Here is a 20,745-nt window from a genome sequence, read left to right on the forward strand (position 1 = left end):
AAACGGGACTGAAGTGCTGAGTACTGAAGTGTGTAACATAAAAATGGCCTGTTGAATCACTAGCTACAGAGTTCAAAACTGCATTTGGAAGCAGTATCAGCACAAGAACTTTGCGATGGGAACTTCATGAATTGGGTTTCCTTGGCTGAGCAGTTGCACACATGCCAAAAATCATCACGCACAATGATAAGCGTCAGCTGAACTAGTGTAAAGCTTGCCACCATTGGACTCTGGAGTAGTGGAAATGTGTTGCCTGGAGTGATCAATAATGATTCACTATCTGATAATCTGATTGGCGAATCTGGCCAGGAGAAAACTGCCACCTGGAATGCATACTGCCAACAAGAATGTTTGGTGGAGGAGGGATAATGCTCTGGGGCTGTTTTTCAGGGTTTCCCATGGTTCCAGTGAAGAGTAATGGTAATGTTAGCATTTTAGACAATCATAGGCTTTCAACTTTGTGGCAGCAGTTTGGGGAGGCCCTTTCTTGTTCTGGCATGACTGTGCTCTTGTGCGCAAGGCAGGGTCCATAAAGACATGGTTTGATGAACCACAGTGTGGAAGAACTCCAGTGGCCCGCAAAGAGAACTATAAGATTTTTCTTGCTGCTTCAAGGCTATGAAATAATTTACTTCTTTTACTTCATTTTATTGCAGGAGTGCCTTTGGGTGTTTTGTATACGTGACGTGCTGTACATCTGTTCACTCTATAGCATATATTGGTTTTCCATAGAGAAAACAACTGTTACCTGAATTTCATACCTTCAAAACATTGTATACAAGTCTAGGAAGAGCAGGTACTATGACCAGGCTAAACTTAATTAAGAGTTTGTAATCAATGTACTTTCTTAACACTGATGTAAAAACAAAATCCTTATTTTGATGGATATGAATGTTTTTTTCCTTGTCAATATTGCTCACAGTGGATATCAGAGTCAAAAATTCCATTCATCCAAGCCAGCTGATACATAACAATGTGAGTCCAGTCAAGATCAATGAGACATTTATTCTAATGAGAAAGATACATACGAACACTTACCAAAACAGGCTACAAAATAGGTGCCAAGAAAGAAGTGAAACATTCATATATTCAACACTGATAATATGGTTAATATTGCATGTATGGACAGCATCCACACTGTAACCATTCATCTTCTTCTGGATGTGGTTCCACTTTAAACAATGAAGAGTGTTTATTATAGTTTTTCTTCCATAATAGTTTCCTCTGATAGGACTTCGAAGCCACATTCTGTGATTTTACAGCCATTATGATCTTTTCTATTTCACTGATTATTAACAGTGATGTTGCACAAAGGCTGTACAGCTTCAAATGATGTAGTTTGCTATTACTGGCTGTTGTTTTTCCACATGTAAGGCTCTCTATGAGTTTGAAGGAACCTCAAATTCATAGAGAACTTTGCTGCAAATCAAGTGGCCTTATGTTTTAAAATCACAGAATATACCTTTAAACAGAACCTACCCATTTACCCTAAGGAGCCTCTACTTTGAACAATAACCACGATACTTCAGTGTTTTCCTGTTTATCTGGGGTAGATTATTTTAGGGCAGGGCAAACCTGTTCCTGGCATTGCTGAAAGTCTACCTGTTCATGTCTTCAGGGTATACAGTCTTAGAAATAAAGGTGCCAAAAGGGTTCTTTATGATGCAAAATCATAGAGGAACCTAATTTGCTTCCTTAAAGAAACGTTCAATGGATGGTTCTTGAAACCACTTTTGCAAAAGGCATGCAAGACTATGAAGAAGTTTAAAGAACCATATAATGTAAAGGTTTTTCCCAGAACCATACATCCAATCCACTTAGGAACCTTAAGGTTTTATATTGTATTCTAATGATAAACATGATTATGGGTCAACTAATTGATACCAAACTAGAGGGATCTCCTCAAGGAACTAGGCCTGTCACTGCAGATTACAGAAATAGGTGAAAGAATGAGCTCCCCTTCATTGTTCTCTCTTCTACTGCACAACCTGCCACATCCCCCTCTCGAACCCAAGTTACTCTTTCTTCTCTCCCTCCGTTGAGGCACCACCCTTGGCATCAGGCTTGACCTTAGGGGGCGGGCTGTCGAGGAAGAAGTCATTGCAGGCCACAGTCAGTGCCCCCATGAGGATAATAAACTCGGTGAAGTCTACCTCGCCGTCGTTGTTGGCGTCCAGGTCGTTCATCACTCGCTCCACTGCGTCTTTATCTTGTGCATTCTTTGAAGGATGAGAGATAAGAGTTAATGGAGCAGCTATGCACAGATATCAGTGTTGGGTTCTAAATGTAATCTGTATTTGGGAACTTTTCGGCTGCATCCAAAACCACATACCACCATACTATACTACACACTTTAAAAACATGGTTTCTCAAGTTAGAACCATGAGTTCTATATAGAACCCTTTCATGCTTACATGGTTCATTGCAAGGTGAAATCGTTCTTCAGATTGATGGAGAATATGTTATATGTGGATCTATATAGAACCAACATGAGTTCTCTGTTTTTTACAAGCTTGGCATCTTGACAATGGCAGAAGCCTTTTTCTTGCAATATAGAACCACTGTCAAAAGGTTCTGTATAGAACTATAAAGATCACATTCACTACCAGTCTGAAGAATTGTTAGAACTCATGGTTCTAAACAGAACCATTGTCTTTACTATGAATCCTTTGAAAAATCCTTTTTTATGTGTGTACTAATGAATGCATTTATAATGGTGGTGTGCTTTTATCAATTATGGTAATATGCAGTTTTAGATGTAGCTTAAGAAGGGAAATGAAAGACTGTTTGTGCAATGTGACAATATTTCCATAATATCAGCAGATCTATTAACCTGTGTCCCTCAATATGTTTTCACATTTGTGTTTTGTTCATTTGTTGTAATACATATCAGTGCGGTCACATAAACACATCACAGCTCCATTCTTTACCATTTTACATTATTACACCATTTGAAAATGACTGCTGCCCTTTATACTGAACATGTCCTACTGAATGGACCAATAGAAATGGTCCAAAATGACCTGAAATAAAACCTTGCTACTTTAACCTACATTATAATTAAAGGGGTTCAACAATGAAAGCTTCCAAAAACTCGATGGTTGAGTCATGAACAAATCCATTCAGAGTGTTTTGATGTGAAGTGGTTCATTATAGAGAAACTCTGATTTCTTTCCAGAGTGGTAATAGGAAGTGAAGGAGCTTTAAGAGGCATTAAGCTCTTCAGATCTCTGATTCCTCCTAGCAAGATGTACAAGTCCTGTCCTGGGGGGACGCTGCCCAGCACAGTTTGGTGATTTACCTGCTCAAACACACCTGATTACACTTGTCTGTCAATAGGCAGGTTTAGTGGGCGTGTTTGAATAGAGAAGCTTCCACACTTTGCTGGACACTGGCTTTGCTGGACCACAGTTGAGCACTTTCTCAACCCTGGTCCTGCACTTTTTAGTGTTTTCCCTGCTCCCAACTCACCTAATCCAACAAATCAGCTTCCTAACAGCCCATTATTGAGTTAATGTGACAGGATAAGCATGAAAATGTGCAGGGCAGTGGGCCTCCAAGACCAGGGCTGAGAAACACTGCTCTAGAACTTCTCTAGAATGGTGTATTTCATGTCAAACCACTCTGAATGAGTTTTATTCCCCATATATTAATCATTTAATTATTTAGATGTTTTTTCTTCTATAAAGGTTTTGTGCTGAAACACAAGGACGTAATAGCAGATGAAAGAATTAAAGTTCAAAATATGTCTAAGAAAGGTCTTCTGAATGGTTACACATGGGCTTTAGGTCTTCTCACCCCTAAATAGTTGCCCAGCTCCTCCGTCAGCAGTTCTCTCAGCTCCCCTCGGCTGAGTGTGTACTTGTCACCTTCCTTCCCCGAGTACTTGTGGAAGGTCTTGATGAGCATCTGCATGGCGCTCTCCAGGTTGGTGCTTGGTTCTTTGGACATGCTGCCGGAGGCATTCACAAAGGTCAGAGGTTAGATACACCGGTATATGGTGCGCCCTTCTCTAGCCCCAGCCGCATGTGTTACATGACTGGCATGGGCGGAGCTTTAGCTCTAGTAAAATGGCACAAACACAATGATTGGTTGGTGAGGGGCGTAAACAGAGTGGTATGATTATTAAAGTTTAAAGGACTAACCACAGTTTAAGGTCACCTAAAATGAACCAAGAGTTCCTCATAGCTTTACTTTTTTTTGAGAGAGAGAGGGAGAGAGGGAGAGAGGGAGAGGGAGAGAGGGAGAGAGGGAGAGAGAGAGACAGTGGGGATCTGGGCAAGCATAAAAAGGGGCACTTCAAACGCAACATTCTTACATATCACATTTTGATCGTGGCATCTTGGTTCTTCTGTCTCCAGGCTCGCCAAGCTACTGTGATTATATAGACACAAAGACAGTCACTGACCAAGTTCAAGAAGAATCAAATGCCCGAGGAACAGCAAAAGAAAACTGGGATGGAGCTCACAAGCTGTTTAGGGTGAGACAATGCAATGGAATTAGAATGGTAACACTTTATTTGGATAGCCCACTGTAAATGCTTTGTAGGTGCTTATCCTGCAGTGAACTTATAGTCTAAAAGCTCTCTATTAAATTTACCTTAAATTATCCCATCCATAACTTCAACCTAAAACTATATCTAACCCTACACTGTTAAGAATGACCTGACTTTCAACAGATAGTTTGTTAATGAATTGGACATCTGTAGATAATCTATTGGGGGCTTACCAAGTAAAGTGAGACTGAGTGCATTCATTCATTCATTTTTAATTTATTATAGTTTGTCATTCAGTAATTAATTTTAAAGCATATAATTTGACACTTACTAAAACTCATTATTATTGAACTATTATGAAATTAATATGTAAGAGTGAGTCCTTAAAGTTGAAGGAAGAGTCACCAATCTTATCCACAGGGCTGGTGTGGCTGCAGATTTACTTTCCAATCCAGTAGGAGCTCATCAGATTCCACTTGTTTAATCAGTTGGCCTCAGTCTACAAACAATTTATTTGTTATTTGAGGTGAGCTCCCACTTGGTTGGCTGCTGCCACACTAGCCGATTGCGGGTCAGAACCCTGGTTTCAAGGGGTTCACATGCTGAAAAACTGAGTTATGTGTCTTATGTCTCAGGTCACCTTATACTACAGGGAAGAATATCAACAGATGAAACCCAAACCTGCTGGAATGTGGATATAATAAATGGCAAGACACAACCAACACCCCTTCCCCCTCAGCCATGCTACTCCCCACCCCACACACACAATAAGCAACAAAACACAAAAACTACAATAACACTAAAACAAAATGATAATCCATTGATAAAGCCATACATAAGGAACCTCAATTACTAGTGATGTTGCGATATATGTTGCATCTTATTCTACAAAAGCCTCAGTTAAAAGACCTTAAGACCTAAAGACCTTGTGTGTTATTAAACAACTGAGTACCGCAAATGGTCATCTAACATTCACGACAACCAATTCTGGAGTAATGACATGTTTTTGATTTCCGCTCTACCACATGCCGCTGCGGATGTAGAGCAATTTCATTGACGTCAAGACTAAGACAAGGTTACTCGGCTGAGGGACATGCGTCTCCAGTACCCATTTCAAGTACTACACCATCTAATTTCACTAATTAATTCACTAAAGCGGCAGTCTAATTAGGCAGCTCAGATGGTAAGGTGCAGGCCTGGAACAAATACCTGCAGGCACTGTGCCTCCAAGGACTGGAGTTGTATGACACAGCTATCTGGAGCATGTTAAGAAAGACCCCAAAGAGAGCATGCAGGTGTTTGGCAGGAAGTTGTATGGCACAAATCATAAGATGAAGCAGTGAGATGGTTAAGTGTGAGGGACTACTCTGTATCACCCAAGCAAAGAACCCTAGCAAGAAGATGAAATATGGCACATCATTAAAGACAGGAGGTAATGTGATGACGTCTTAATTAGCATGAGAGGAATCTACAAGACCACAACGAGAGGCCACAGCAGCCAGCACAGTGGACAGTAACGTAATACGGTGACCTAGTGACACTAAAGAAATCGGCATTGGCGGTGTGGTCGATAACTTCTTCGTGCACTAACCTTGAGGTCTATTTGTATGTTAATCTTACACTTTAGGAAATGCAGTCCCAAAAACTCACATGAGGTGAAAAGTCAAATCATAGCATGTCTAAGAAACCTTGAGGAAAGAAAAATGATTGAATCCAACACAGTCATCATCAGAGCACTTTCAAAATGTAAAACATCAAAAAGTGTTATCAGATAGACCAATGATTACAATCCTATAAAGAATAATTCCAAAAAACAACCTAAGAACAATTAAAAACCAAAAGCTGGACTGATCTAAATGGGCAGTCAGCAGGTTAAGGCTGCCCAAGCTCATTTCCAAGCTGTCCATCTTACCTGAGTGTTTCTGAAGAGCCTCTTTTGTCTGTGATGAAGAGCGAGAGACACGGATAGACAGCAAGAGAGCGGAGGAATGGATGAGGAGAGAGTATCTGGAGGGCTTAAATATCACTCCCCCCCTCCTCCCCATACATGTCCCTCAGCTTCTATTTCTCCATCCCTTCCTCCCTCCCTGCTTGATCGCATAATGCAAGAAGAGTCGATACATAGAGAGTCTACAGTCCAGGAAGCAACTGCCCACTTGCTTCTATTGGAGTCAGCAGGTTCTGTTCTTTCTCAGTACAGGGACACCTCAAAATGAATCCACAGTAATCAACCACACAGTACAGATGCGGTAGACAGGGATGAGGATGCACAATGTTGGAGAGTTCCTTTAACCAGCCTGTAAATTACTCAATGTTAAAGAAAAGGGCATGTATAAATATGCTGCTTCTAGACTAAAACCTCTTATCTCCATTTTTGTTGTTTTTCAGGTTTTGACATAATTTGAAGACACTTTTATAGACACCTTTTGTCCTTTATAGTATGTGTAAATTTCAAGATGAATGGACCAAAACAAACGGCCCAAAACGTCTGGTTCCACTGACTTACGTTAAAAGTAAAGTATGTAGATGTGATTTTCGCGAGTATTCTTCCTATTTATTTAGGCCACAGGAAATCTGTAAGTCCACCTCCAACAGAGCAATAAAGGGAATCGCTTGCGTTTTAAAGGCAATTCCACAGATTTTTCAAAATGTGTGTATAATTCAGTCACTGAGACGTAAAGTCATTCAGAGTGGTTTGATGTGAAATGGTTCACTTTAAAGAAACTTACCGACTCTGATTTCTTTACATTGGTGGCGACAGGAACCAGAGGTCATAATGCATACATGCATTATAATACAGCCATTTTATCCAAAATCTGAACCTGCACATCTTCTGATCTTTTGTTAATGATGGTAAAACTGTGATAAAAATGAGAAAAAACAAGTTTGGGTGTGATTTTGCTTCACTACACCCTGCTTGTAGTTGCCTACAAAGGTTTGAACAGCTTGTACATGTTCTGTTGATTTTGAAGGTGAAGATAAATGTATACATCATCTGTATGTACTTAAATATGGCAGTTTCTGCCCACTTTAGTGCACAATTTATGTAAGAAATACAAAATGTGCCATAAAATGTGTCTTGTTTTGTTTTTGCCCAGTATGATGAATAGCAAATAAATAGTAATAGTGCATTAAGATGTGCAGAAGTGTGTTCTCCATAGAGGATCTGCATACTTGACTAGGGGCACCCAAACGTTTGCGTATAAAGGTTCCTCTCTGCCATGAAAGTTTTTAAAATGCTGTAAAACAGTGCCTCCAGATCATCAGGCAACCTCTCTATGTAATTTTATGCACCAACTAGTTGCTATCACCAACACTGTGAACAATTCTCAATCAGTGAGACCAGCACATTTCACATCAGACCACTCTGAGTGACTCTTTACATTTCAACAATTTCATTAACAAAAGTGGAAATTCAGTGGAACTTCCTTTCTCGCTCAGAGTGTCAAAGTAAAGCTGAATTAGAAGATATGGAGCTCTACGAGGCGGAACCTTTAGATAAAGTGACATCTGGGGTCAACTGGGCATTTACATGAGCTAATAGCTCTAATCACCAAGCTGTCTGCTATATATTCATATCAGGTTGTAAACAGAGTGAGCAATGCATGAGCAGGGCCATTAGCGTGGTGCTGTCTATAGGAGGCTGGCATGGTGGTGTAAAGCCATATCGCTTTACAGAGTGACAGTGCATTGATTATGCTAACGTAATGGAGCCCCACGTCACCGGGCACGATACAGAGCCAGACACACCAAAAGCAAACAAGACAGTAACACAGCCGCAGAGGTGGTTTTACATAGCTGAGAGATATAAACATGATCTACTTGCATGTGCTTGTTGAGCGCCACTAAATAGTGCACAGGTGTAGGCTACACCCTTTTGGGGGGGGGGGGGGGGGGGGGTTATGGTTAATAAAGAAAGGTAATTGTGACTTTGTTACTCTAATAAAGAAAGACAGGTATGACCCAACCACATTTAAGTGGTTTGAATGTGGCGTGGTTGCTGGTGCCAGACGGGCTGGTCTGAGTATTTCAGAAACTGCTGACCTACTGGGATTTTCATGTACAACCATCTCCAGGGTTTACAGAGAACGGTCCGAAAAAGAGGAAATATCCAGTGAGCGGCAGTTGTGTGGACGAAAAATGCCTTGTTGGTGTGAGAGGTCAGAGGAGAATGGACAGACTGGCTCCAGATGATAGAAAGACAACAGGAACTCAAATAACCAACCAAAATCTCTGAGGAACGTTTCCAACACCTTGTTGAAAGTAGGGGGTCCAGCTATATATATATATATATATATATATATACACACACACCATTGAAACACCATCCCAGCTTCTTAAGTGACTATTTTAAAATACGTACACTACATGTAAAGACTCACTCTAAAGAAGAACTCAAAAAGTGGCTTCTTTACAAACAGTAAAAAAAAAGTTCCTTCTAAAGTCTGAATAGACTGGCAAATCACTGCGATGAGCCAGTTATCAATCTGAACATCAATAAAATCTTCTGAGGGATGACTGAACTGAGTGACAGATGGACAGGTGATGAGCTTACCTCTGTTATTGTATTAGACTTGTGCTCTGTGGCAAGTTACACACCTATTGTTAACTCAAAATCACACAGCAATTTTTATTTCATGAAACGGCAGTAAAATTATAGGAGCAGCAGTGGATTGGAGCAGGCCACTCAGGAGGAGAGCCCAAATAACTTGGAGAATTTTGTATTCATTTGAATAACTGACGTTTTCATAAAACATATTATCATTTTATTCCATGTTTGTAGAATGTACATGGAACTTCACAGGATTTAACTAATAGGAATAGATATAAAATAGAATTAGCTATTAGATAGATGATACATAATGACATTTCTCAAGAAAAACAACAAAGAAAACCACTTTGAAATGGACGCAAAATCAAAGCAAAGTCTAAGATTTTCCAATTTCAGGCTCTCAGGTAACAAAAGTAAGCTGAATAAAGTGAATACTCAATACATGGTGAAGTAAAACATGGATTACTGCGGATAAATGATGGATAATGACTTGTTAATAGTTTCTTTTAGAGATTCATACATACATACATACATACATACAAATGATACATTAAACATTTTAGTGGTCTTTGAGATGCTGCATTGTTAGTATGTCATATTAAAAGGCCCAATCAGGAATTTCCAAAACAGGGCCATAGAGATGAAGGGAAGAAGATGATGATGATGATGATGATGATGCTGCAGCACATTCAACAGCTCCCCCACAGATACTAGCAGAAATGCGGACGCTGTTAAGGATGGAAACTAAATTGGGGGTTCTCCACTGGTGTTCCATCCAACTTGCTAATAGCATAACTGCTGTTCTAAATCCTCCAACAAAAACGATTTGGCAGGTGCAGGACTTCCTAACTGGAACTAGATCCCCAAAGCCAGTTTCACTGTAGGTCTTTATCACTTAATTGTAACAATTCACATTCATAATTTGTTAGTAATACTTCTATTCACACATAAAATGAGTCAATGCAATGGTACTGATAGGTCAGCTGAGGTCAGAGCTAAAACAAAGCTAAAACAAGCATCATTAAACCAATGAACAAAAGCATCTCAACTGTGGTCAAATTTTGAGATCTCCAGGCTACAGTGAGCACTTAAAAATGAGACATTCTACTTTTTTTCCAGTTCTGACTTGTGGATCATATGTAGATCACATTGCATGGAGGACACCGGCCTATTCTGGGGCCTCCCTGGGTCAGTGGCCCAATGCTTTAGGGCTATTTTGGGCTCCCATGGGGCCAAATGGGTCCCCTGGTGTGGATTCCATCCCAAAGGTTCTTAATTATTAAGCCCTGGTCATTATTAGGACACCGAGCACCTGATATACGAGTTCTTGAGACAAAGCTAGACAACGCTAGTTACGTGAGAGAGGAATGCAAACGCATGTAAGGTGGAGACCAACTGTGAAAGAAAAGAAATGTGGGCCATGGAGAGGGAAAGAGCTCAAGCTTTGGGAGAATGACATCCAGCAGGCCATAGAAGAGATAAAACCATCCTAACTCTGGAAGAGGTGAAAGGAAAGAAAGAGAACAAATGAAAGCATAAGAACACACATGCAATTAAACTGCACACTTAAAGACACAATGTGTTTATTGTCATGCAAATGAGACTTCATTCAATTTTAGTGGTATGTGAACAAGGGCTCAGTATTAGTCACCGCTTCTTGAATAGTGAAATAGTGTTAACATGCATGTACAGCAACCGACGGCATATAACAAGACCTAAACAAAAAATAAAGTGATGGTGCTGTTGGGGGGGGGGGTGATGGGATCAGCATGCATGTCAGTGGGTCAGGTGGGCATACTGTTGGCGTACAAGTAGCGCCGGAGTCGGCTGATTGATTGAACATGCCAATAAACAGCAAACTTGTAAACATATTGGCACAATTAGAAATCCATGTTGGAATGTAGTGTTCAATCTTTAAATGGTGAAAAATGCAGTACAGGTCAATACAAGTGACAATATACATAAGGGCATGTAAAAATGAATAATAAGGGTTTATACTACAATGTAGTGTAAAAAAGATGTAGTGCTGGCCAAATTCGATGGGCTATGTAATAAAATATGCTGCTATTAAAAATATGAGACTGAAATAGACGATAGGGGTACGTGAAGGTTTGAGAAGTTTGCTTAAACTATCTCAAGCTCCTATGAGGTCTCCTCCACCTCTGCCTTCCCTTCTGCCTTCTCTCCTTCCACCTCCACTTCCTCGGATTCATCCTTCACTTTGGCTGCCGCCGCCTCCTCTTTTACAGGCTCCGTCTCGCTCTTTGCTTCTGGCTCCGCATTCGCCGCAGCTGGGTCCTCGGCCTGTGTCTCCGGGACTGAACTCGCCGGTTGTGTCTCCTTCTCATTGCAACGTTGCTGACTGAGCGCCTGTGCCAGGTAGCCAATCAGAGTCATGTACTCCTGGAAGCTGACTTTGCCATCTTGGTTCGAGTCGAGGCCCTGACGCATCTCCTTAATGGCATCAGCACTGTCAGTATCCTAAATACAAATATAAACAAGATTATGTGTGGTTTGTAGTTATGTGTAGTTAGTTAAGTCAACTGTAAATCAGACCTAAAACAAAGGACATCAGTAAACAGTACAGGCAATTGTTCGGAGCTCTGCTTTCCCATTGCTGTTCGCCTTTGAGATGACCACAGCCCTATTCCAAAAGTCTAAGCATACAACCACAGAACTAAACAGGCATACTTGTGATAAGACAATGACAAAGAACAAAAGAACCATATATAGTTACATGTTTTTAGCCAAATTACATTTTTTGTTGACTTCTGAAGTGAAATTTATAAAAAGACATATTCTGGCAAATGTTAATACACAGTTACTTTACATTTAATTACTAACTTAATAACTATTTAAATAATAGAAATTTCAGCATATACAAAACAACAGACACTCTATACCTTACTAACTACTTAGCATTTGCAAAACAGCTTTGTTTGCTAGGAGTCCTACTATTCTTCCTTTAGGAATTTGCACCTATTCTTCCTTGCAGAACATTTCGGCGATGTTCTTGTGCAGTCTTCCATGATCCATCTTTGAGATCTCCCCACAGATTTTCATTGATGTTCAAGTCAAAATTCTGTGAGCACCATTCCAAAAGCTTCGGCCTGCATTTCTTGAAGCAGTTCATGGTGGATTTCGAGGTATGTTCTGGATCACTGTCCTGTTATAGAAGCCAATTTCAGTTTCTTTTCTGTTGCTGATGCTTAGTGAAATCCACACTTCCACTTTGACGGCTTTAACATTTGCAGAAAAATGTTATACTAGAGAAATGTTTTGTGTCAATGGTTTCACAGTTCAGGAACTTGCTTATCAAATGGGATAAATAAATATGTTGCAGCCATTTAGCCTATAACAACCTTTAGCGCTTTAGTAAAATAGGCTTTAGCCAGCACCTAATAAAGAACAGGCAAAGTTCCTAACCGTCATTATGTTCTTCAACTGGTTCTTCACAAGGGTTTGGAAGTCCTTGCCCCCAAGGTTCTCCTTGCCTTTTGCTGATTTTAAGAAAACTGACACCACTGTCTTGATGGCCCCTTCCATGTTTGCTCTTTATCTGCATATGAGAGAATGAGAAAGGTTTGAGTACGAGATTGAAAAACATTCATTATTTGTGTATGTGATTCAGGGAAGGTCATAAAAGAGCTAGATAGCTAATTTGATTGATTAAACCTGTTTGCATTCCAGATATTTGGAAGAAAATTAAAAACAAACACATCATTATTCTTAATTTAAGAGGTATGGTACATGCAGTACAATCCCAGGTTTTTTAGGCTATTTGGTAAACACTGTTTACCTCAGCAGCACAAATGACCTGCTGGCTCCACCTGTTCTATGTGTGGAGAGTGGAAATCTTGGGGCTATGAACTGACAGTTGACTGGAGATAAGGGAAGAGAGGAGAGAGGAGTAAGTCAGCACAATGGCTCTCCGTATCTCTGATAGGTCATCTGATCCCCTGAAGGCCTAACTGCACAGTGGCTTCGTGTTACCAGAGGGATTACCAACACCCAAACTGTTTTTTCTTCTTTACTCTAACTCAGTACTCACACACACACACACACACACACACACACACACACACACACACACACACACACACACACACACCACCCCAGGGGTCACGTCGCCGTTACCTATAGAGTCTCTTTCCTTCTTGCTCAATCGCTCATTTATCTCTCGCTGTCTGCTCTTTTGTCTCTCATACCACAACACATGTGCAGGTCACTGCTACACACGTGAGCCGGTTTTGAGTATGTGAAAGCTTACAGACATTGCATGAGTAGTAATACTGAAGGTAATACTGAATACTGCCGCTCTTATAGTAAAATCAGCAGCTGCTCTTCACAATGATCAACAGAAACCGTCCAAAATTGGAAAAAATGTAAAAAACTTGGAAATAAATAAAACTTGGAATAACATTTCTACACATTAATTTATACTAAGCACATAAAGAATGTTAAAGGTTTTGCTTTCTCCTGTAAATGTACCATTTTTTGGTAAGATACCAACAACATCCTGCACAGTTTTGATGTTTTCTATAACACTCTGAAAAAAACACCAAAGGTTCTTTAATGTAAGCCACAGAAGAACCATTTCAGTTCCCTAAAGATCCATGTTTGTAAATGATGTGCGGGTTTAGGGTCTTTATCATTTTAAGGATTCGTCCTAGAACTTTTACAGGATGTGGAGGATTTTTAAACTTTAGAAAGATTCTTCAAACTCAAAAATCTCATTTACCAAAACAGTTCCTAAAGAATAATTCGATGAAAGGCCCTTCAGGGAACCAAAAATGGCTCTGGGGTCACACAAACCCCCCTTACAACCCTTAGAACTCTTGAACTACAAAATGGATGTAGAGAGCAGTAAAAACAGCTTCTTTTCTGGTGCTATATAGAACCATTTTAAAGGTTCGTTAAAGAACCATATACAACAGGATCTAACACAGAGAAGAACCATTTAATAAAAATACAAAGAATAATTTTGGTCATCCAAGTGGTTCTTTGAGTTGTCATGGGTCTATATATAACCGCTGCCTTTACGAAGGAACCAATAAAGAAGCCCTTTGTTTAAGGGTGCAGTGCTGTTGCAATGACTACATTAAATACCTTCAATTACTCCATTAAAAACATCTTACATTTTGTCTTCTCAGTTAATCAGCAGTGATAAGTTTCATTGATGATAATGCATATTTTAAATTCTCCTACTAATATCTCTGCACACCTATTTGCATGCATTTTTTATTCTAGCTTTTTGTTAGTTTGTTTAAATGATTTTTTCAAAAAGCCTCTGCGTGCTTTGTTATTACGAATGTAGGTCGATGTTTATTGCTTGGCCTTTTTTTTTACATTTTCGTTTTCTCAATTAACCATCAAAATGACTGTTAGGCTGCTTGATTACCAACATAATCAATAGCGACAGCCACGGGCAGAACATGATGTAATAACCCGTATGCAGTAAATTCCCTCCAGTATCTGTGTAACAAACATGAAGCATGCCAGTGACACATGAACAGCAGAGCAGAATGTGTGACACAGACACGGATGAAAACAACAGAAAACAGCCAATGACTTGTTAGTATGAAGATTCCATGCATTGCTCTCTGTGTGAGTCACTCAAACTTCACTGGAATGTTAGCCTTGCTATTGCTGGTCTACTGCAAAATTGTCGATAAAGACTGGACTTTGTTTCTGCCCTTTTCTACGTGAAAAAGAACCTCTTAAAAGCAATAAACAATGAAGGCTTTGGCCTGAAAGAGATCTCCGCAGGTGTGTTTGCTCGTGACTCACTGTAGTACTGATAAATGAATGGACGCATGCACTATATACACACACACACACACACACACTCTAACAGCCTACCCTCCTCACCTTGATCTACATTAATAAGCACATGTACTGGTGGTTACCAATTAAGAAACACAGCTCTCAGGACTAATTAGTGAGAACAGAGAGCGCGAGACGAGCATTACTTGCTTATTAAAGTATTTGGTTTCATAGACTGCTTGACAGAGGAGTGAGGACACTGCCACGAAAGTCTCTGGCATGCAGCACAGGAAATAGTTCTAGATCTCTGCTATGAAACCAAACCACTTCTGACTACAAGCCTATCATAGCGTATCCACTGACTGTATCTTTAACATTAAACCACAGGCTTTTATACTTTCACAACTACTAACAGGTCAAATGCTAAATTTGCTAAGGTTTCTAAGTTAACATCCTCTACAAGCAACAAACTTAAATATGCAATTTTCTGCTGATTTAATGGCACCGTTTCTATTTATTTACCAAGTTTAATGTATTGGAATAAGTTAAGCATAAAATATAATGTGCCATAGCTTTGGCCCAGCCCACATTTGATGTTCCCCGTGTGCAGAATTCAGCAAATAAACACTGATTGTGCATTAAAATGTGCAGAAGTGTGTTCACTTTTCAGCACTGCCGGTGAGCGTAACCAGACTTTTCTTCAAATAATTCTGGACCATTTCTATTGGTCCATTCATCATCATGTAACTCTGTACTTTGATATGCACTGTATTGTCAATGTAATAACAAAACCATCTACATCTGAGCATTACTTTGTGCGTCCACATGACGAATGGACCAGCAGAAATGGACAGGCACAGGAACAAAACCTGGTTATATTCATTTATAGTAAAAATGACTATTTTTTTATATGGAGATCATATATATCATCATCATTACTGTTGGAACTAAACTCATTTTCCATGGGTTTACACTGAACACTAAGGATGTTTCTTTTTCCTCCTTCAGTAAAGTTACCGGGAAGAACTACATGGTTTCTGATATTACAGAGAGTCTGAATGAAACGTGGGCTGTTGAATGTGTGAAATGAGCTGAGAGCGTAAAGCTGCCTGGGTGAGCAGTGTCAGCGCCAGGGCTCATCTACATGATGATCTCTGCACACGAGCTCCTTCTCTCTGGGACAATGAACTGGATCACAAGTCCTACAAGCACTCTACGGCTTAAGCCCTGACAACATTGTCTCCACAAGCCCAGTTCTGTTGACTAGGTGTTGCTGAATGAGCTTGCTGATCCCTGCACCCCAAGGTGGCCGACCTCTCAACTGCCATTCCAGTCGTAAAGTCACATGAATGATTGAAGGCTTGTCCAGTAACCCGGATATTCCGTGGGCTGGTGGCGGCTGGAGCCAGAGCCCAGCAGAGGTGGCTCGAGTAGCCTAAAGGCGTACTAAATTGCCAAGTAAAAGTATTGTTAGGCTGCTTCAACGCAAGGCGGAGGTTAAAAGTAGCTACCACAAACAACCTGAGAAGGAGTAAATAAAAAGAGCAGGTCTAAAAATATATCTCAGGATGAGAGTTCCCTACAGAACTGCACAAGAAAGGCAGCATCTGCCAGCGGACACATTTCACACGCAACATCCTTCTCTTTTCGGGAACCTTTAGGTTTTTAAAACGCCAAAAGCTTTACACAGCTCTTCAGATCTTCATCCAAGGGAACGGTTCTATTCAGGACCGTGATTTCTATATAGAACCATTTGCATGCTTAAACAGTTCTTTGCATGGTGACATGGTTCTTCAGACTGGTACAGATTGTGTTGGTACATAGCAGCAGATGCAGTTCTACCACTGTAACACTGTCAAGCTTGTAACAGTGGCAGAACTCTTTTTGGTGCCATGTGGAACCATTTTCGAAAAAGGTTCTACAGAACCACACACGACTCACCGGCATGAAACGGTTCTTTACGGAACTCGTGGCTCTAATCAGAACCTTAACACCCCTTGAAGAACCATCCTTTTAGGTGTGTGTGCTACTACAGCGCCCTTTTTACCAGACACGTATCCAGTGTCCAACAAAGTCAACCGAAACTGCACTTAAGCACATGAAACTGAGGAAATGGAACTCGTTCCCAGCCCCGCCGCATATTATTACTCACAAAAGACATAAAAACCCGAGGCATATCATTAAATATGAACCCTAGCGGGCTCCCGTTTCTCTGCAGTGCGCGATACAGATTGAGGGAGAACGTGATCCGCCCGGGTGCCATGAAAAATTCACAGAGGAACAAAGTCGGGCTGCGTATAAAAGCGGCAGCGGCCTTTCCTCTCAGCCGCGGGTCCGTCCAGCACCGCGCTCGGCATGAACCACAGACTGGACTGACCAGACAACCCAGCATTAATACGAGACTGGCTGGCGTGAGTCCTGTGTAATTTAGAGTATAGGAACGCAAATTAGGGTTTATACGAATTCCTCTACAGGGAGAGAGGGAGAGAGGGAGCGAGGGAGAGAGGGAGCGAGGGAGAGCAAGCTCAGCGGTGAGGGGAGCAGAGGAAGAGCACTAAAGCCACACTGACCGTAACGAGAAGTGTAATAAGGCACCATACAGACAGTAAAGAGAGTAACGACAACCCTAATAAAGACGGTGATCAGAGCCAGAGGGAGTCTGTCTTTAGGAAACCGGGCACCAGGCGCTGGGAACTCGGAGCGTTAGTTACGCCGCGGTTCACAGACAGCGAGCGGAGTGAAAGACCCTCGGCAGCTGTGACTGAGCTCCGACCTTCGCTATGTGGCCTGAGAAAACTTAGAAAGCGCTCAGACCCTCACAGCTCGCTGCGCTTCTCTAACAACCCGCCCGAGCTCACAACCAAACCACAGCCCCGAACTTTCACCTTACACGGCCGCGCTTTTCCTCAGCGGTGACCAAACTGAGGAGAAAGAGCGGAAAACCGACGGGGTTTTGTGTCAGTGGCGGTTTAGCGGTGACGTTGGAGCTTCAGCACAGCCGTGCAGCGGGACGGGCGTGTGTGTGGCTGAGTGTGTGTGTGGTTGAGAGTGTGTGCGTGGTTGAGTGAGTGAGTGTATATGTGTGTGTGGCTGGCTGTGTGTGTAGTTGAGTGTGTGTGTGTGGTTGAGTGAGTGTGTGTGTTTGAGAGTGTGTGGTTGAGTGTGTGTGTGGTTGAGTGAGTGTGTGTGTTTGAGAGTGTGTGGTTGAGTGTGTGTGTGGTTGAGTGAGTGTGTGTGTTTGAGAGTGTGTGGTTGAGTGAGTGTGTGTGGTTGAGAGTGTGTGGTTGTGTGTGTGTGGCTGGCTGTGTGTGTGTGTGTGTGTGTGGTTGAGTGTGTGTGTGTGGTTGAGAGTGTGTGGTTGTGTGTGTGTGGCTGGCTGTGTGAGTGTGTGGTTGTGTGTGTGTGGCTGGCTGTGTGTGTGTGGTTGAGTGAGTGTGTGTGTGGCTGGCTGTGTGTGTGTAAAATGTAAAACGTGGCGCTGAAAGTGAAGCTCCGGCGTCTCTCTGAGGAGAAGAGCTCAGAGGAAAAGCTGAAGGTGCAGCTAAAGCGGCTCGGCGCACTTACCCTCAAACCCGGGACACGAAAAGACCAGCGAAGAGCAGCTTTTACACCTCTTCCCTTTCCCGCTTCTCCCGTCTCTTCCCCTTCTCGCTCTTCACCACCAAAACTTGTCAAACTCGAACGGCCCCAGAATCTCTTCCGTGATTTAGCTCGTTTTTTTATCTTTTTACTTTTTTCTCTTCCCTGACAAGTCAGAGGGCGTGTCCGAGCGGAGGGGGGTTAGGGGCCGAGCTTCAGCCGCAACACTGCAGCGTTTCAAAGGGAAAGAAAGAAAGACCCGTTTAGAAAGGCAACCGGGAACGTTTCTCCGGTTCGGTTGTGGAGAAATGGTCGCTGCTAATTCGGTTTTGAGGCGGAATGAGACGCATGGAGTGGAGGAGGGACTTGAAGAGAGGAAGGCGGTGTATTAACTCCTTACTCAACACTTTCAGATGACCGTCCGATTTACTGACAGCCGCAGCTGCAGCGCTGAGGCGCGACAGAGGTTCCCGCGGTTTCAGGCCTGTGAACGCCCTGTAACGATACACTCACCCGGAGTCCGGCCTGATCACTGAGTGACACTTCATAATCCGATAACTGCACAAAATCAGATTGTGTCAGTAATCCGATAAACGCGTTTATAAGAGCTCGAGTAATCAGTCAATGGGAAACTGGGTCTACAGGAGTCAGACAGTAATCAGTCAATGGGAAACTCTGGGTCTACAGGAGTCAGACAGTAATCAGTCAATGGGAAACTGGGTCTACAGGAGTCAGACAGTAATCAGTCAATGGGAAACTCTGGGTCTACAGGAGTCAGACAGTAATCAGTCAATGGGAAACTGGGTCTACAGGAGTCAGACAGTAATCAGTCAATGGGAAACTCTGGGTCTACAGGAGTCAGACAGTAATCAGTCAATGGGAAACTGGGTCTACAGGAGTCAGACAGTAATCAGTCAATGGGAAACTGGGTCTACAGGAGTCAGACAGTAATCAGTCAATGGGAAACTGGGTCTACAGGAGTCAGACAGTAATCAGTCAATGGGAAACTGGGTCTACAGGAGTCAGACAGTAATCAGTCAATGGGAAACTGGATCTACAGGAGTCAGACAGTAATCAGTCAATGGGAAACTGGATCTACAGGAGTCAGACAGTAATCAGTCAATGGGAAACTGGGTCTACAGGAGTCAGACAGTAATCAGTCAATGGGAAACTGGGTCTACAGGAGTCAGACAGTAATCAGTCAATGGGAAACTGGGTCTACAGGAGTCAGACAGTAATCAGTCAATGGGAAACTGGGTCTACAGGAGTCAGACAGTAATCAGTCAATGGGAAACTGGATCTACAGGAGTCAGACAGTAATCAGTCAATGGGAAACTGGATCTACAGGAGTCAGACAGTAATCAGTCAATGGGAAACTGGGTCTACAGGAGTCAGACAGTAATCAGTCAATGGGAAACTCTGGGTCTACACGAGTCAGACAGTAATCAGTCAATGGGAAACTGGATCTACAGGAGTCAGACAGTAATCAGTCAATGAGAAACTGGATCTACACGAGTCAGACAGTAATCAGTCAATGGGAAACTCCTAGAATAATAAACTCCTAGATGTGACATCAATGTAGTGTACAAGGGGTTCATACCCAGTTTTTTTTTTTTTTTTTTTTTTTTTTTACATACATCGAGTCACTTTACTTGAAAATATGAACAAACATCATCTAGAGGACTAAGAATACTTCACTCCTTCATTTCATCGAGATTGTAGTTTGGTTTCAGCGTCGCTTCAGAAGTGCTGTGCTGTGCTGCCGACTTGTGCCAACGCTGCTTGCTCATATATTAATATTTTAACGTTTGCACCGTCCCAGATAGCCAGGATATATCTGTAAGGCTGGCTTGATAAGGTTGACAACTGACTGTATGGCACTGCAGGTCCACCTTCAGACTACCTTCAGACCATCTTCCAGCACACATGGTCCAATGGGGTTTTAATCTCAAAGTTTAAATGCACAGAGCCTTTTATTTTGGAACATATATTAATACAAACAATTAAGAGAAAAATAATTAATGACGAGGCCTAATATAACGATTTTGATGAAAATGTTGCTGATGATGTGCTATACTGGATACAGCTTTATTTAAGATATTGCTGTTAAAATTATTTACTAATACAGAAAGAATAACAAAAGAAAGGAAGGAAAAATAAGCAAATTGGACTGTTAGTGGAACACGACAAAAATGTCCAATAGCACTGTTTTCACTGCCAAATGTGCTCACAAAATAAACGCTGAAAATGACAGATAACTCATTTATAAAAAGCCCGGCTAGTGGTTTCCATGAAGAATGATATAAGGCAGAGGTGACCCATGACTAGGCCATCGGTTCGAGGCCAAACTCTG

At 41.6% G+C, this 20,745-nt stretch overlaps 2 protein-coding genes across 4 annotated transcripts; both read right to left on the bottom strand.

The window, feature by feature from the left end:
• Positions 1 to 985: 985 nt before the first annotated feature.
• s100s (S100 calcium binding protein S) lies at positions 986 to 7,180 on the bottom strand. 2 transcript variants are annotated; one of them, XM_017708536.2, is made up of 4 exons: positions 6,408 to 7,180; positions 4,319 to 4,374; positions 3,799 to 3,952; positions 986 to 2,219 (listed from the first exon to the last, which is right to left on the bottom strand). In XM_017708536.2, exons 2-4 carry the CDS (start codon positions 4,339 to 4,341, stop codon positions 2,016 to 2,018), a joined length of 381 nt encoding a protein of 126 aa, XP_017564025.1. In that variant the 5' UTR covers positions 4,342 to 4,374; positions 6,408 to 7,180; the 3' UTR covers positions 986 to 2,015. The 2 variants fall into 2 exon arrangements, with proteins under 2 accessions (XP_017564025.1, XP_017564026.1); XM_017708537.2 differs by lacking the exon at positions 4,319 to 4,374.
• Positions 7,181 to 10,600: 3,420 nt separating this feature from the next.
• s100u (S100 calcium binding protein U) lies at positions 10,601 to 18,705 on the bottom strand. 2 transcript variants are annotated; one of them, XM_037541362.1, is made up of 4 exons: positions 18,378 to 18,705; positions 12,847 to 12,928; positions 12,474 to 12,606; positions 10,601 to 11,528 (listed from the first exon to the last, which is right to left on the bottom strand). In XM_037541362.1, exons 3-4 carry the CDS (start codon positions 12,591 to 12,593, stop codon positions 11,190 to 11,192), a joined length of 459 nt encoding a protein of 152 aa, XP_037397259.1. In that variant the 5' UTR covers positions 12,594 to 12,606; positions 12,847 to 12,928; positions 18,378 to 18,705; the 3' UTR covers positions 10,601 to 11,189. The 2 variants fall into 2 exon arrangements, with proteins under 2 accessions (XP_037397259.1, XP_017564022.1); XM_017708533.2 differs by lacking the exon at positions 12,847 to 12,928 and having other exon boundaries at positions 18,378 to 18,704.
• Positions 18,706 to 20,745: the final 2,040 nt, after the last annotated feature.

The sequence above is a fragment of the Pygocentrus nattereri genome, chromosome 1 (genome assembly GCF_015220715.1).
Source record: "Pygocentrus nattereri isolate fPygNat1 chromosome 1, fPygNat1.pri, whole genome shotgun sequence".
Classification (NCBI taxonomy): Eukaryota; Metazoa; Chordata; class Actinopteri; order Characiformes; family Serrasalmidae; genus Pygocentrus; species Pygocentrus nattereri.

Excerpts from the sequence above, each read along its gene's own strand:
- s100s (XM_017708536.2), bottom strand. The coding sequence starts at position 4,341 with ATGCCACGATCAAAATGTGATAT. Across the intron at positions 3,953-4,318 it reads CCACGATCAAAATGTGATAT|CATGTCCAAAGAACCAAGCA; the intron begins GTAAGAATGTTG and ends TGCCTCCGGCAG. Across the intron at positions 2,220-3,798 it reads AGCTGGGCAACTATTTAGGG|AATGCACAAGATAAAGACGC; the intron begins GTGAGAAGACCT and ends CATCCTTCAAAG.
- s100u (XM_037541362.1), bottom strand. The coding sequence starts at position 12,593 with ATGGAAGGGGCCATCAAGACAGTGGTGTCAGTTTTCTTAAAATCAGCA. Across the intron at positions 11,529-12,473 it reads AGTTGAAGAACATAATGACG|GATACTGACAGTGCTGATGC; the intron begins GTTAGGAACTTT and ends ATTTGTATTTAG.